Source organism: Pelodiscus sinensis, chromosome 10 (genome assembly GCF_049634645.1).
Source record: "Pelodiscus sinensis isolate JC-2024 chromosome 10, ASM4963464v1, whole genome shotgun sequence".
Taxonomy (NCBI): Eukaryota; Metazoa; Chordata; order Testudines; family Trionychidae; genus Pelodiscus; species Pelodiscus sinensis.
Genome location: NC_134720.1, coordinates 8,177,809 through 8,192,544, shown reverse-complemented (window position 1 = coordinate 8,192,544; position 14,736 = coordinate 8,177,809). Strand labels below are relative to the sequence as shown.

Here is a 14,736-nt window from a genome sequence, read left to right as displayed (position 1 = left end):
GTCAAAAGTCAAAATATGGAGCTATGTGACAGAATCCCAATATGTAGAACCACAAGATCAAAGCAGAACAGAATATCAGAGAAAGAAAATGAAATATAGTAGGTGACAATGTATAATGGAAATCAATTAGTTATGGCTTGTCTTTTGGGAAAGGCAGTATGGAGGGGGATTTTAACTCCAGAACTGTACTGGAGTTCTGATAATTTTAGTGCTAGACAGATCAAATAAATAAACAAACACACATACGCACACAAACAGGCTGTGTCTAGACTGGCCAGTTTTTCCGCAAAATCAGTTGCCTTTGCGGAAAAACTTGCCAGATGTCTACACTGGCCGCTTGAATTTCCGCAAAAGCACTGACGATCTCATGTAAGATTGTCAGTGCTTTTGCGGAAATACTATGCTGCTCCCGTTCGGGCAAAAGTCTTTTTCCGAAAAACTTTTGCGCAAAAGGGCCAGTGTAGACAGCAGAGATTTGTTTTCCGCAAAAAAGCCCCAATCGCGAAAATGGCGATCGGGGCTTTTTTGCGGAAAAGCGCGTCTAGATTGGCCACGGACACTTTTCCGCAAAAAGTGCTTTTGTGGAAAAGCGTCCTGCCAATCTAGACGCGCTTTTCCGAAAATGCTTTTAATGGAAAAGTTTTCCGTTAAAGCATTTCCGGAAAATCATGCCAGTGTAGACGTAGCCACAGAGTTTAAAGACCCTGATTCAATCTACCAAACTAAACATTGCCACTGATTCAGGTTGTGCCTACAAGCATCTGAAAGTCTTCATAATGCAGGATTTGGCCACGACAGAAGGGTAGGGTTGCCAGATGGTTTAACCAATAATACCCAGCTCCCAAAAAAAAAAAAACACCGGAAAAAAATTCTGTTGAGACAAAAAAAGGGGGGAGAGACCAAAGTTGTTAAGAAAAAAAAATAGGACCCCAACAGCAGTTATTAAGCAAAAATTTAAAAATAAAAAATTAGCATGGACCCTTTAAGAAGAGGTTTTTTTGATGGCGGTCATTTTGTTTTTCTTTCCAGCCACAAGACAAGCTCCAGATAAGAACCAGGTAAGCGTGGGGGTGGGTGGGCATACTGGGGGCCCGGCAGGAAACCCGGTGGCGGGGGGGGCAGTTGCTGAGTGTATTTAGGGTTGCCAGGTATCCGGTATTTTCGCCTCCTGGCAGGGGGAAAAAAAATCAGAAAATACCGGACATTTTAGGTTTCCGATATTTTCTGAATTTTTTTTACCGGACAGGAGGCGAAAATACTGGACTGTCTGAGTCAATATCAGACCCCTGGCAACCCTACAAAAGGGAGGAAGAGAACAAACACAAAGGAGCTGGTTCAGGAGGGGCAGTCCTATTAACATGGTGCAGTAGCTAGGATTGCCAGGTGTCCGGTATTCACCCGGGCAGTCGTGTATTTTCGCCTCCTTTCCGGTAAAAAATTTCAGAGAATACTGGACACCTGAGATGTCCGGTATTTTCTTAATTTTTTCCCAGTCAGGAGGCGAAAATGCCAGGCACCTGGCAACCCTACAAACACTCAGCCCCTGACCTCCAACAGCCCCAGCCTCCCGACCCCAGCCTCCATTCTTACCTGGTTCCCCAAGGCTGCCGGCACAAAATGGCTGCCAGCCAAAAGACCTAGGGCAGTGGTTCCCAATCTTTTCGGGCTGCTGGGCACCCGGGGGCGGGGCCACTTACGTGCCGTGCGTCCGGAGGCAGGGCCGCTCACGCGCCATGCGCTCAGGGCCGGCACCACGCATGTGCCACGCGCCCAGGAGCGGGGCCAGCCCAGATTGTTCGGCGGACGCACATAAATGCTCCAATGGGCGCCTTGGAGTCCTTTTGTTGGTCTCCCCCCACCTTTTTTTTCTATCTAAGCTACTGCTAGGGTTGCCAGATGGTTGAAACAAAAATACTGAACCATCCCTTCTCTTCCCCCCCCCCCGAAAAAATGGGAAAAAATTCTGTTGAAGGGGCAAACCACTCGCAGAGTTCCAGGAAAATGGCCTTCCCATAGCTGCAGGACAATGCAGTCCCACCAGTGGCCTTCCCATAGCTGCAGGACAATCTCCCTCCGCCAGAAGTGGCATTCCACTGTGTCCAGGGGATTGAAGCGTATGCATGGCAGCAGGAGCTCCAGGACCTGGGTGAGCAGGGCCTGCGGGCCACACTGGGATTCGTCCCCTTCATCTTCATCCTGGTCCTGCTGGAGCATTGTGCAGGCAGTCTGGAAGTACTGTCCCATGAGGTGCAGCACGAGGACCATGAGCCTGGCAGTGCTTTCAGCAGCTCTGGTTCCATTTTGGCAGTGCTGTGGTATCCATGCAAGCAACCTGGGCACGAGAAGGCACATGCCCACTGCGTCCCTTTTCTGTCTTGTGAGGGGGGAGGTACTAGAGGAGTGGCTTGTGAGACATGGCCATACAGAGGAGAAAGCACACATCTCAGCTTGCTAGACCAAGTGGCCACAGGAAGTATATATTCCTGGCACCTTCCCAAGAGAGCTTCTGAGGGCTCTAAGTCCAAGGCAGGCTCCCTTCAATGTGGACACACTATTCTGGACTAATTTCAACGCTTCCCCATAATGAGGACATGCCAGTTCGGATCTGTTGAATTGGGAGTTCTTAAGTTGAATTTAATAATTTCAAAATAGCTTCCTAGTGTAGACATGGCCACAGAAACCTGCATCATCAGGACAGAAAAACCTTCCTTTAGTCCCTTATTCCTTGACTTGAGCAAAGCTTGTGACACAGTCTCCCACTGTATTCTTGCCAGCAAGTTAAAGAAGTATGGCTTAGATGAATGGACTATAATATGGACAGAAAGCTGGCTAGATCATCAGGCTCAATGGGTAGTGATTAACGGTTGGCTGCTGGTATCACGTGAAACGCCCCAGGAATTGGACACATCTTCATTAATGACCTGAATGAGGGGATGAACTGCACCCTCAGCACGTTTGCAGATGACACTAAGCTGGGAGGAGGGGTAGATACATTGGAAGGGAGGGACAGGGTGGAATGACCTAGACAAATTGGAGGTTTGGGCCCAAAGAAATCTCATGAGGTTCAACAAGGAGAAGTGCAAAAGTGCACTTAGAGCAGAAGACTCCCAATCATTGCTAAAGGCTGGGGACCGACTACTAAGCAGCAGTTGTGCAGAATGGGACCTGAGGATTAGAGGGGACAAGAAGCTGGATGTGACTCAACAGTATGCCCTTCTAGCCAAGATGGCTAACAGTATATTGGGGCACATTAGGAGGAGCACTGCCAGCAGATCCAGAGAAGTGATTATTCCCCTTTCTTCAGCACTGGTGAGGCCAAACCCACAGTATTACATCCAGTTCTAGGCCCCCACTACAGAAAGGATGTGGACACATTGGAGAGTGTCCAGCGGAGGGCAACCAAAATGATGAGGGGGCTGGAGCACATGACTGATGAGGAGAGGCTGAGGTTTTGGGCTTGTTTAGTTTGCAGAAGAGAAGAGTCGGGGGGGGGGGGGAGTTGATAGCAGCCTTCAACTTCCTGAAGAGGATGGAGAGAGGCTGTTCTCAGTGGTGGCAGATGGCAGAACAAGGAGAAAAGGTCTCAAGCTGCAGTGGGGGAGATGTAGGTTGGATATTAGGAAAATCTGTTTCACTAGGTGGATGGGGAAGCACTGGAATGGGTTATCCAGAGAGGTGGCGGCATCTCTATCCTTACCGGTATTTTAAATTCCAGCTCGACAAAGCTCCATCTGGGATGATTTAGTTGGGGTTGATTTGAGTAGGGGACTGGACTAGATGACCTCCTGTGGTCTCTTCCAACCCTCATCTTCCATGAGAGTCATTCCATCCAATGAAGATTTAATTTACACGTCTGACTTGGAGACATTTTGAAATTAGGTCTTGAATTAAATCAATCCTTAAACCAGCAAGAGATACTGCTTGTTCTGCTCACTCTCTTCCCACTTGTAACTAGGAATGTAATTTGTTAAACAGCCTGTGGCGGGGGAAGGGCTGTTCCAGCCTGGCCAGGCTGCCGATTAACCAGTTCAGGGTAAGCATCACCTGGTAAAGTTAACTGGTGACATTCCAACTTGTAACCTCCCCTATGTGAATCACAGAATAGCGCTCTCAGTATGACAAAAACAACCAATGCAGAGGACAGGTGTTTGGACCTGAGTCTGCTGCCCTCATGTGTCAATGAAGCCAACAGAAGACACGGGCCTAGTCTGCATGGAGGATCTGCTCTCACCATTCCAGAGCAAACCCCTCTTACATAAATACACAAAGGCAATATAAGGCCCAGTTTCACAAAAACGTCTGCATCTACTTCCAACCAGGGTTAAGCTGCAACAGTGCAAACTGTAGCTGTGCCTGTCTACATGAGACGGTCACACTAGAGTAGCTATACAGGTGACTGGCCACCCACAGCCAAAATCCCCACATCAGCAAGGTCACATAGACTAAAGGATCAGACCCTTCCCATAACGGAGATGAGAGTTTTATTCTTTCTACAGAAGCCCCATGAAATCAGATTCTACTGAGGATTCTCCAGCAGGGTAAGATGTGTCACTTGAGGACTGTGAGTTGTGTATTCGACAGGAGCAAAACCGCAACCTAAAGAAGGGACATTCCGACAGCTCCACTGTGCTCCTACCTTGGGGTTGTCCTCTCTCTCGCAGGCAATATGCAAAGGAGTCCTCCCACCTTCCTCTGGGACGAGACGAGAAGATGAGTAGTATTCTGTAGGCGGTCCAGTTTCGTTATTAAGTTTCATGGCAATAATAACTGGTGATTCAGCAGGCTCATCCTGAATTTAAACAAAAAAAACAGACAGACACTTTCAGTATTGCTTAGAGATAATCTAACAGAAAACAAATCTGTGCAGGAATCCTCAGGTCCGTTCTGGATTTGCTCATTACACCACAGTAGACACAGTATAAGCAATCCCCACCATTTCCCATTTCTTTCATTAGATTCCAGTTCCACCTGCTGGACGGCTTGCACTACTGCAGCCTCAAAACCCTTAACATGAAGCCACTGTAGGTCAACAGCATTTCGACAGCTTTTATTCTGACATCTACACACCCTCATACACAGAGAGGGGTTCCTCATCCCCATTCCTTTATTTTTACTGTAAGGGCAGACATGGAGAGGCAGGAAGGGGAGGAAACCAATTCTCTAATGTGCTCTTCTTTGTTTTAGCACTGGAATGCTCCTGCCTAAGAGAGATTGTTCAGGGTTCTCCTTGAGCTTAAGGGTTTCTAACAATGCACACTGTGTTGGCCTCTGTCCTGCAAAAGTTGAAAAAAATACCTCCCAACTCCAAATGAACAAAACGGCCAGCTGGTATTGTGAACTCACAGACTGTAGCTGCTGCATTGCTCTGCAAAGGGCTACCGGTAGACCCACTGAGGTGTCAGGGAAATCTGGTGACTGTGAAGCACACAAAGGAAGGGTGGGGGGAATTCAGGCTTTGCATGCAGGTTGGATGGTTTGCTCGCAGAACAGGATAGACCACTCTTGTGCACTGCAGAGAGAAGCCAGTGAAAGGCATGACAGGATGGCAGGCTGAGGTAGCCTGCACTGATACACCCGCATGGTGGCAGTTTGTCCACTGACAAAGATATGAGCAAGTTCACTTGCTGCATTGCTGAGAACCAGAGCAAGGTGTGCTGGTGTGGTAGGCCAGTGGTAGGCCAGTGAGACGCAAATTCTGGAGGAGTTGAAGGGAGTTAAAGGGATGGATAATCAGCACACAGGGTTCTCAGACTGACCTAACAGAAAGATTCCCAAATAGTGGAACTTAAAATAAATTTAATGTCTCAACAGTTGGAGAATGAAACCCACACACACATAAGTGAAAGCATTCTGCTACGGACAGCTGCACATCCTAGGCCTTGTCTGCACTAGAAAAGCTTTGCCAGTAAGCTTCCAAGTGGTTGTGTAGCTCAAACCAGCAAAAGAGTGCTGCTGCTGGCTTAGTTTAGAATGTCTGGCACTCCGACCCACTCCCCACCCACGGGGCCAGAGCACACAAAATTTACTAGCCTGGTCCCCCCAGGCTATGGTGTGGGAGGGAAATGTGGGGAGAGTCTTTCTCCTTGTCAGTCAGGGGCCACATCAGTAAGGGGTTGTGGTGTTTGGGGGAGGGGTTGTTTCTCACTTGAGTGTGGCCCCTGACTGATTTTTCTGTGGGACAGCAGCCCCTGACCCAAAAAAGGTTCCCCACTCCTGGATTATAGGCTCAATACTGCAGTTGTACTTCACCAACATCTATTCAGTTGTGCGTAGCAGGCTGCTAGCTTGTGTCTAATATGCATCAGCATGCTGCAAACATATAAGGTACCCCAAATCATAAGTAAGTGTTGTGTATGTCAGTGATATGCCAGGTTTTTTCAGAGGCAGTGCAATTATTCCAACAGTGCACAGAAATGTTACTTTGAATCCAACAGGCAGGCAGCCAATTCCCTGCTCATGTCTTCCACAGCCCACACCTAAACAGTTGGAAGAGAATGGGGTAATGATGCAGCGTACCCAGTCTGGTGCATACACCTCATCTTCATCTTCTGCCTTTGCATCAGGCTCTGCAGCTGAATGAAGGATTAATTCTGTTATCTTGACTCCTTCTTCACCAGGAATGGCTACAGCAATATGAAGAGGCATTAAACCTCCCAGCTGAAAAATAAATGTGGCATTAAGACTCTTTGGTTTATCATAAGTAACTTCTAAAAACTAAACCCTCAGGCTCTATTTTCAGAAATAAAGGACTGTGTTTATGATCAGTTTAAATGCAATTTCACTTACTCCCTGCTGTCCATCTCATCCTAAACCTACTGTGATCGGAATATTCCTGGTGTGACAGACAGCTGCACAGGCACTACATAGCCAAAACAAAATATGAATACCAACTAGTGAGGGAAATTGGTACTCAATTTTGAAGCTTAATTTTACTTTGTTTGGCTTCTGAATTCCGAGACAGTCTGTTGGGCTGCTGCTTCTCCAGGCCCATGAGGTGCAAAAGGAATAAAGGGAAGACAGCTTTCACTAGAACCATGGCAGAGAGGTAACCAAGCTCTGAGCTGTAGCTAAAGCAGAGGTAGGTTTCAACACTGGATATGATGATACTGACCTCCTATGTAAAGCACTTTGAAACCTACCAGCAGAGCCCTCTATAAAAGAGTTAGGTATTAATACTACATTATCATCCACAGCCATCAAACCAAGCAAAATTAAGCTCTAAAACTGACAGCTAAAGTACTAGGAGGCAAACCAGGATACTCTGCAGCAAAATGTATATTTGAGATGAAGATGTCCAGATGTAGCCCTTCAAGCTAACAAACCAAAATCAACTGTAGCTAGCAAGCTACAGTCAGAAAGTACCAGGGAGCAGACATATTTCAGTGCAGAAGCTAGCATGAGATGCCATATGCTAAAACAGTTGGTATGTAACTTTGATCCTGGGGAGTTCCCACCATGCTCATATGAGGGCATGTTAACCAATTGCCGAGAATTTGGGGCAACAGAATATTAAGAGAACAGACTACAGCCGTAAAGAGAAAATAAAACTAAAACCAGAACAATAAATTTTGGAAAATAAAACTGACTTTTGAAGTAGTCTGAGCTTTAGTATCATGGATAAGCATCATGTCAGCAGGGAAATACACACATAGAATTAGACCTCTGCTAGAGTACGTTTTTTTTTTTTAAAGATAAATTTTTTAGATAAGATAGATTCTTTAAATTACTCCTTTGGGATTGCAAAGCTGAATCAGTCAAACTGTCATAAGAATTGACGCTTTACTCATAGACATGAAATTGTATTACTGATCACCCTAGAATATTGCATTTGGTTGTTATTAGTAATTATTATCCGTTACCCTCGATGGAAGTCGTATGTCAGTCCTTGCTCCTGATGATAACATTAGTTTCACTGCTCCTACATCTGCAGCTTTAACAGCAAAGAAGAGGACATGCAGAGGGATCTGGCAAACATTGGGGTCTGCACCTCGGCGGAGAAGGAGTTTGACCGTGGTCCATCTCTTTTGGTATCTAAATCAACATGGCAAATAGCAGAATAAGCTGTCAATAACTCAGAAAAAAGCACTAAGGGACATATTTCTGAACACAGGTTCCTAAGGTGAGTCAGGCTAATGGGCTGTATAATTGTGGTGTAGACATTTAGGTTTGTGATGATGCCTGGGCATTAGGACCCTGAGAAGCGGGTGTGCAAACTGGCATGTAGATCCAGGGAGAGAAAGCCTGCTGAGCATGAGGTGCACAGCACAGCAATGTGATGCCATGAAGAGGCTGCGGTGGGGTCATCAGCCTCTTTCAGCACCACTGAATCGCTGGGGGCACTAGCAGGGAGCAGGAGAGCCCACAGACGACACATGACAATGACAGTAATACTCAGTATGGCACAGACTAGTTTTGCATAATACAGAAGTGTTTTTATGAAGTTAACAGGGAATTACTGTTCCTAACGTACAATACAGGATTTTAAAAATAAGTCTGGTTAGCACACACATGGGCACACACACATGTGTGAGTGCACATAGAGAGTATACATGTCATGCGGGGTCACGAAAAAAGGGCAGAATAGTTGGCCACCTTAATAAAAAGTTGTTAATGAGTGAAATTCAGGCCTTCTCCCCGTCAGGTAAGGGTCCTTGCAATACCCCTTAACAGGCACACCCTATCCCAGGCAAATGGAGGGTCGTTCTTCCCCACAAACACACAAAATCACATTTGTTACTCTCTCTGGGTATGTCTACACTACAGCGCTAATTCGAACTAACTTAATTCAAATTAGTTAATTCGAACTAAGCTAATTCGAACTAACGCATCTAGACTAAAAAATTAGTTCGAATTAGCGTTTTGCTAATTCGAACTAGCATGTCCACACTGAGTGGACCCTGAACCGGGGTTAAGGATGGCCAGAAGCAGTGCCGGCAGGGCATCAGATTAGGACTTAGAGTATGGAGCTGCTGCCTCAGGCTAGCCGAGGGCTGTGCTTAAAGGGACCCGACCCCCACCCCGGACAGACAGTTCTCAGGGGTTCCCCGCTTGCAAAGCAGTCCTGGTTTGGAGTGCCCGGAGTACCCACACTCGGCACATCACAGCACTCGGCCATCAGCCTGGCTGCATTTGCCGCAGGCTGCCATCCGGGGGGGGGTCAATCAGGGGCTTCAGGAGAGCTTCCACCCCGAGAAGCCCGCAAACCCTAACCCTAACCCTAACCCAGTCCTCCCCATCGGGGGCTCGTACCCCATTCCTCCCTCACCTCCTTCCACTTACCCCTCCCTAGCCCCCCTTCCTGATGTACAAAATAAAGGACACGTGTGTTCAAAAATAGAAACTCTCTTTATTGAACAAAACTCGGGAAGACTTGGAAAAGGAGGTGGGAGAGGGGAAGAGAGAGCGTGGGAGAGGGGAGGGCAACTAAAATGATCAGGGGTTTGGAACAGGTCCCATATGAAGAGAGGCTAAAGAGACTGGGACTTTTCAGCTTAGAAAAGAGGAGACTGACGGGGGATATGATAGAGGTCTATAAAAGCATGAGTGGTGTGGAGAGGGTGCATAAAGAAAAGTTTTTCATTAGTTCCCATAATAGAAGGACTAGAGGACACCAAAGGAAAGGAATGGGTAGCAGGCTTCAAACTAATAACAGAAAGTTGTTCTTCACAAAGCAAATAGTCAACCTGTGGAACTCCTTGCTGCAGGAGGCTGTGAAGGCTGGAACTAGAACAGAGTTCAAAGAGAATTTAGATAAAGTCATGGAGGTTGGGTCCATGGAGTGCTATTAGCCAGGGGGTAGAAATGGTGTCCCTGGCCTCTGTTTGTGGAAGGCTGGAGATGGATGGCACGAGACAAATGGCTTGGTCATTGTCTTTGGTCCATCCCCTCCAGGGTCCCTAGTGTTGGCCGCTGTCGGCAGACAGGCTACTGGGCTAGATGGACCTTTGGTCTGACCCAGGACGGCCATTCTAAGCTCAGGGCTCAGGGTCGGGGGTCTCAGTGGACCACCTTGATTTTCATGCACACCTGCTCCTGGGTGGCCAGGCTGGCAGCTCTCCTGCCCTAGATGGCCACTTTCCTGTGCCTAGCGCAGAGGTCATGGATGAGGTCCACGATCTCCACACTAGACCAGGCGGGCGCCCGCCTCTTGCGGACCCGGGCAGGCTCCTGGGAGCCGCCAGCCTGGTCCCGGGAAGAGGCAGAGGGCTGGATGGCAGCGGGTGGCTGGCTCGAGCCGTGCCAGGTGCAGGGTCTGCTGGCTGGGTGCTGGCAGGCTTGCACCTGGCACGGGCACCGTAGCCAGCCCGTGCCCCTTTAAGGGCTCCGGGGCCGGGAGGAGGGCAGACAAGTTTCCCTGGTGGTGCCCAGAGTGGCCACCAGGGAAAGCTGGGGAGGGCTAGCCTCCCACTAGTTTGAATTAAGTGGCTACATAACCCTTAATTCAAACTAGCTAATTCAAACTAGGCATTAGTCCTCGTAAAATGAGGTTTACCTAGTTCGAATTAAGTGCTCCGCTAGTTCGAATTAACTTCGTACTAGCGGAGCGCTAGTGTAGCGCCTATCAAAGTTAATTCAAACTAATGTCTGTTAGTTCGAATTAACTTTGTAGTGTAGACATACCCTCTGTGCACTCGGTTCAGCAGAGCTTGTCTAACCTTTCCAGAACACTGACCCAAGGGTTTTTTTCTTACTAACACTTACTCGGATATTGATAACGCCATTTTTCTCATGGTGCCTTCAGTTCCGTCATGCCTATTGAGATGGGAGTAGGAGGACACTTTCAGGAAACACTGGCTAAAGGCTTCTGCACTCTGCTGCAAAGCTTTTAGAGAAACCTTGATTCCATAGTTGTAAACAGAATTGTTCGACTCAAAGCTGGTTTCAGAGCTGTGGACAGTCATCTGATCAAAACTTGCATAGTCCACTTCATCCAATGTGTTTCCATCATCGAAAACAGACTCTGCCTTTTCCCCAGACTTAGAAGTGCTCAGAACTGACTGATGAACGGTGTCTGTTACACATGTCTCTTTGGTTGGTTCAAGTGATGGAGATACATCTTCCGACAGCTCATCCTGATATAAAGTTTTAATAATATTAAAATGACATTAATGAGGAAAATATGGAAAATCCTTTCTTCAACAACAAGGATCATCATACCAATTTCAGTGTTTGGGAACTCGGTATATTACAGTGGAGTTAATGTAGAAAGTAATTTTACTCAGTCCATCATTCACGGGAAACATTTTGAATTCTGTGTATGTGCATTTGGGTTTTGGCCTCCACTGTCAATAAAACCCTCTTTGGTGCCTTTGAATCTCAACTAGTACTCTCACACTTCATAAAAACTCTGAAACAGAAGGGGACATTTCTTGATTTTCAATGTGCACATTAGCACACAAACTAATGGATGCCTGAACTGAACGCTATTGCTAAAATCTAAAAAAGTTACCTGAAAGTTTTCTGGGTTTGTATTGAGCTCTGAGGGAAGATAGAAGAGTGTAAATTTCTTCTCTTTCTTGCATCAGCAAAGAAACTTTTGAAGTTAATGGGAGTCAGATGTGTAATCTGTCTAGGCACTTTTTATAAATTATTTATTATTTGTATTGCCATCGGGCCTTGGACTCCCACCATGGGCTACGACTCCCTTGTGCTAAGTGCCGTACAGAATACAGAATAAAAGACTATCCCTGGCCCAATGATCTTACAATCTAAATACCAGTCTCTCTGTATCTTAAGGTACCTAAATACCTTGAAAAAACTGGTCCAAAATCTCTGGTACCAATGTGACACGTTAACTGACTACAGAGTTGCCCTACTTCCATACTGACACTTGATCCTGTGCAGTGGGAGCTATCAATGGAAGTCAAGGGCACTCAGCGACTCAGGAGAGGTAAGCAGTATGGCTTTCTCCAACTGCTGGAGCACACAGAGCAAAGTACAGAAGAGTCTCGATTATCCGACCTTCGCTTATACGACATTGTTTTATCCGATGTGCTGCCCACCAACGTGATGAATAAGAACACAGCATGCACAACGGCCAATCAGCGCTGCACACCCACACCACACATACCTAGTGTGCTTTTGTTAGCAACTGTGATTACATAAGTGCAGTTGTGCTTTTGTTTGATGATGCCAGTATTGTATTCTTATAAAGACAATATTATCAAACTAGAGAAAGTGGATAGATTGAGTCAGACTGAGGGAATGAAGACTCTAGATGTAGCACTAATTTACACTGAGCAACAGAGGGAAGCGACCGCTACAGACTTACTACTGTTCAGACGCTGGTGTGATCTTGCCGTGAAGAAAAGTAAGGACTCCCCAAAACAACTCCTGATCACTCATTTCTTTAAAAACTAAACTTTTTTATATTCACAAAAATGTTGTAAATTCTATTTTTGTTTGTTGAAATATTCTATTTTATTTTTTTGTTAGAATTAGTAATAAACTGAGTTTATACATATTTGTACCCATGTTTTTATTAGTACAGGCAGTCCCCGGGTTACGTACAAGATAGGGATTGTGGGTTTGTTCTTAAGTTGAATTTGTACGTAAGTCAGAACTGGTACATATTGTACCCCAGGTGTCTCCGATTCAGCCGCTGCTGAAACTGACCAGCGGCTGACTACAGGAAGCCCAAGGCAGAGCTGCTTTGCCCCGGGCTTCCTGGAATCAGCCGCTGATCAGTTTCAGCAGCAGCTGACTTGGGGACACCTGGGGTAGAGCAGCTGGGGTGCTGCCAGGTTGGTCCCCGCAGTGCCCCAGCTGCTCTGTCCCAGGCGTCCAGATTCAGCCGCTGTTGAAACTGACCAGCAGCGGCTGAATCGGACACGCCTGGGGCAGAGCAGCTGAAGTGCTGCTGGGTTGGTCTGGTAGCGCCGACCCTTGGCGCGGCGGGACCAACCCGGCAGCACCCCAGCTGCTCTTGGGGACACCTGGGACAGAGCAGCTGGGACGCTGCCGGGTAGGTCCCCGCAGCACCGCACCTCGGCGCTGCGGGGACCAACCCGGCAGCACCCCAGCTGCTCTACCCCAGGTGTCCCCAAGTCAGCCGCTGCTGAAACTGATCAGTGGCTGATTCCAGAAAGCCGGGGCAGAGCAGCTCTGCCTCAGGCTTCCTGTAGTCAGCCACTGGTCAGTTTCAGCAGCGGCTGACTTGGGGACGCCTGGGGCAGAGCAGCTGGGGTGCTGCTGGGTTGGTCCAGTAGTGCCGCACCTCGGTGCTGTGGGACCAACCCGGCAGCCCCCCAGCTGCTCTACCCCAGGCGTCGGCGAGAAAAGCCTGGTCTGCTGGGGGGGTGCACTAGCTGCGCCCCCCCCCCCCCACAGCAGACCAGGGAGACACGGAGTGGCTTTTCTCCCCGCAGAGGACGTGGGCGGCGGGACTGCAACGCGTCTCGGCGGTCCCGCCGCCCGCATCCTCCGCGGCGAGAAAAGCCTGGTGTGCTGGGGGGGGGGCGCACTAGGTGCGCCCCCCCCCCCCCAGCAGACCAGGGAGACGTGAAGCGGCTTTTCTCGCCACGGAGGACGCGGGTGGCGGGACCACAGCGCGTCTCAGCGGTCCCGCCGCCCGCGTCCTCCGCGGCGAGAAAAGCCGCTCCGCGTTTCCCTGGTCTGCTGGGGGGGGGGGGGGGGGGAACACTAGCTCCGCGTCTCCCTGGTCTGCTGGGGGAAAGTGCCCCCCACGCCGCGGGAGGCAGCGACAGTGGGGGAGGCACCCTGCACTAGCTGCGCCCCTCTCCCCCCGTTCGTAACTAGGGGGCCGACTTAAGTCGGATTGACATAACCCGGGGTCCGCCTGTATTCTGTATTATCCGACATTTCTGCTATCCCACCATCCTCCGGTCCCATTTAGGTCAGATAATCAAGACTCTAGTGCAATCATAAAAAGCAATTCTGTGGCTCATGTGAGGACACGGAATTCTGATTTCACAATTATAGATTAATAAAGTACTGACCTCGTCTTTTTTAAAGTTCCTCTCAGCAATGTTGGCCTTAAATGACTCTATTGGGTAATAAAGAATGATGCACATAGAGAGAGCTGATAATCCTTCATCACTGCATTTGTTCACATCAGCTCCATTATCAAGAAGAAGATTAATGATGTCTTCATGGTAATTCACCTGTTGAGTGAAAACATGTGCGTTACATGAGCATATGTGTGCATATACAATTTTAGTTTTCCATGTGGGATTAACTGAAACCACAGAAAACAAAATAATAACCAAGACACTCACTGAAGATAAGACTCAAATCACTATTACTGACTTCACATATTTTGCAATTTCCCTTTCTTTTCTTTTTATCCCAGCACTGAATTTGGCTCATAAATTAACAGTGATCTCAAAATGTTTCTACTGCTTTCAGGTATGTCTTATGGGTAAGGCTCGCAGAACTAATAAAAAACTTCCACAAAAGGTAAAACTATTTTAGATGCACCAATGTAAGGCGGGTTTAGAATTCCTTTTTTTCTGGAATATAACCTTTAATGGCACAAGCAGTGAATCAGATGTTGGGTGAGTGATGTGGTCGCTATCAGAGCAGCAACATGCAGAGATAGATGTCAACTGCATGTATTTACCTTCAAGAGGATAAAGAGGGCAGTCCATCATTGGACGGCATGTGGTTTGTTTTTGAGGTCCACAGGGGACCTCAACAAAGCACCGATGATAAAAACGTAAGGGAAACTGCCCTGATCACAACATATCCTTTGTAACAAAGAAGGCTCTTTCAGCT

General features: G+C 47.7%; 1 protein-coding gene across 5 annotated transcripts in view; it reads right to left on the bottom strand.

The window, feature by feature from the left end:
• ANKMY1 (ankyrin repeat and MYND domain containing 1) overlaps nucleotides 1-14,736 on the bottom strand; it is a 59,895-nt gene that overhangs the window by 24,640 nt on the left and 20,519 nt on the right. For all 5 annotated transcript variants that reach the window (XM_025185708.2, XM_075937481.1, XM_075937483.1 and 2 more), the window contains exons 6-10: nucleotides 13,959-14,123; nucleotides 10,702-11,072; nucleotides 7,860-8,031; nucleotides 6,517-6,657; nucleotides 4,637-4,789 (exon numbers count right to left, since the gene is read on the bottom strand). In XM_025185708.2, coding sequence (XP_025041493.2) covers nucleotides 4,637-4,789; nucleotides 6,517-6,657; nucleotides 7,860-8,031; nucleotides 10,702-11,072; nucleotides 13,959-14,123 — 1,002 coding nt within the window. The remainder of the gene's footprint in view (nucleotides 1-4,636; nucleotides 4,790-6,516; nucleotides 6,658-7,859; nucleotides 8,032-10,701; nucleotides 11,073-13,958; nucleotides 14,124-14,736) is intronic.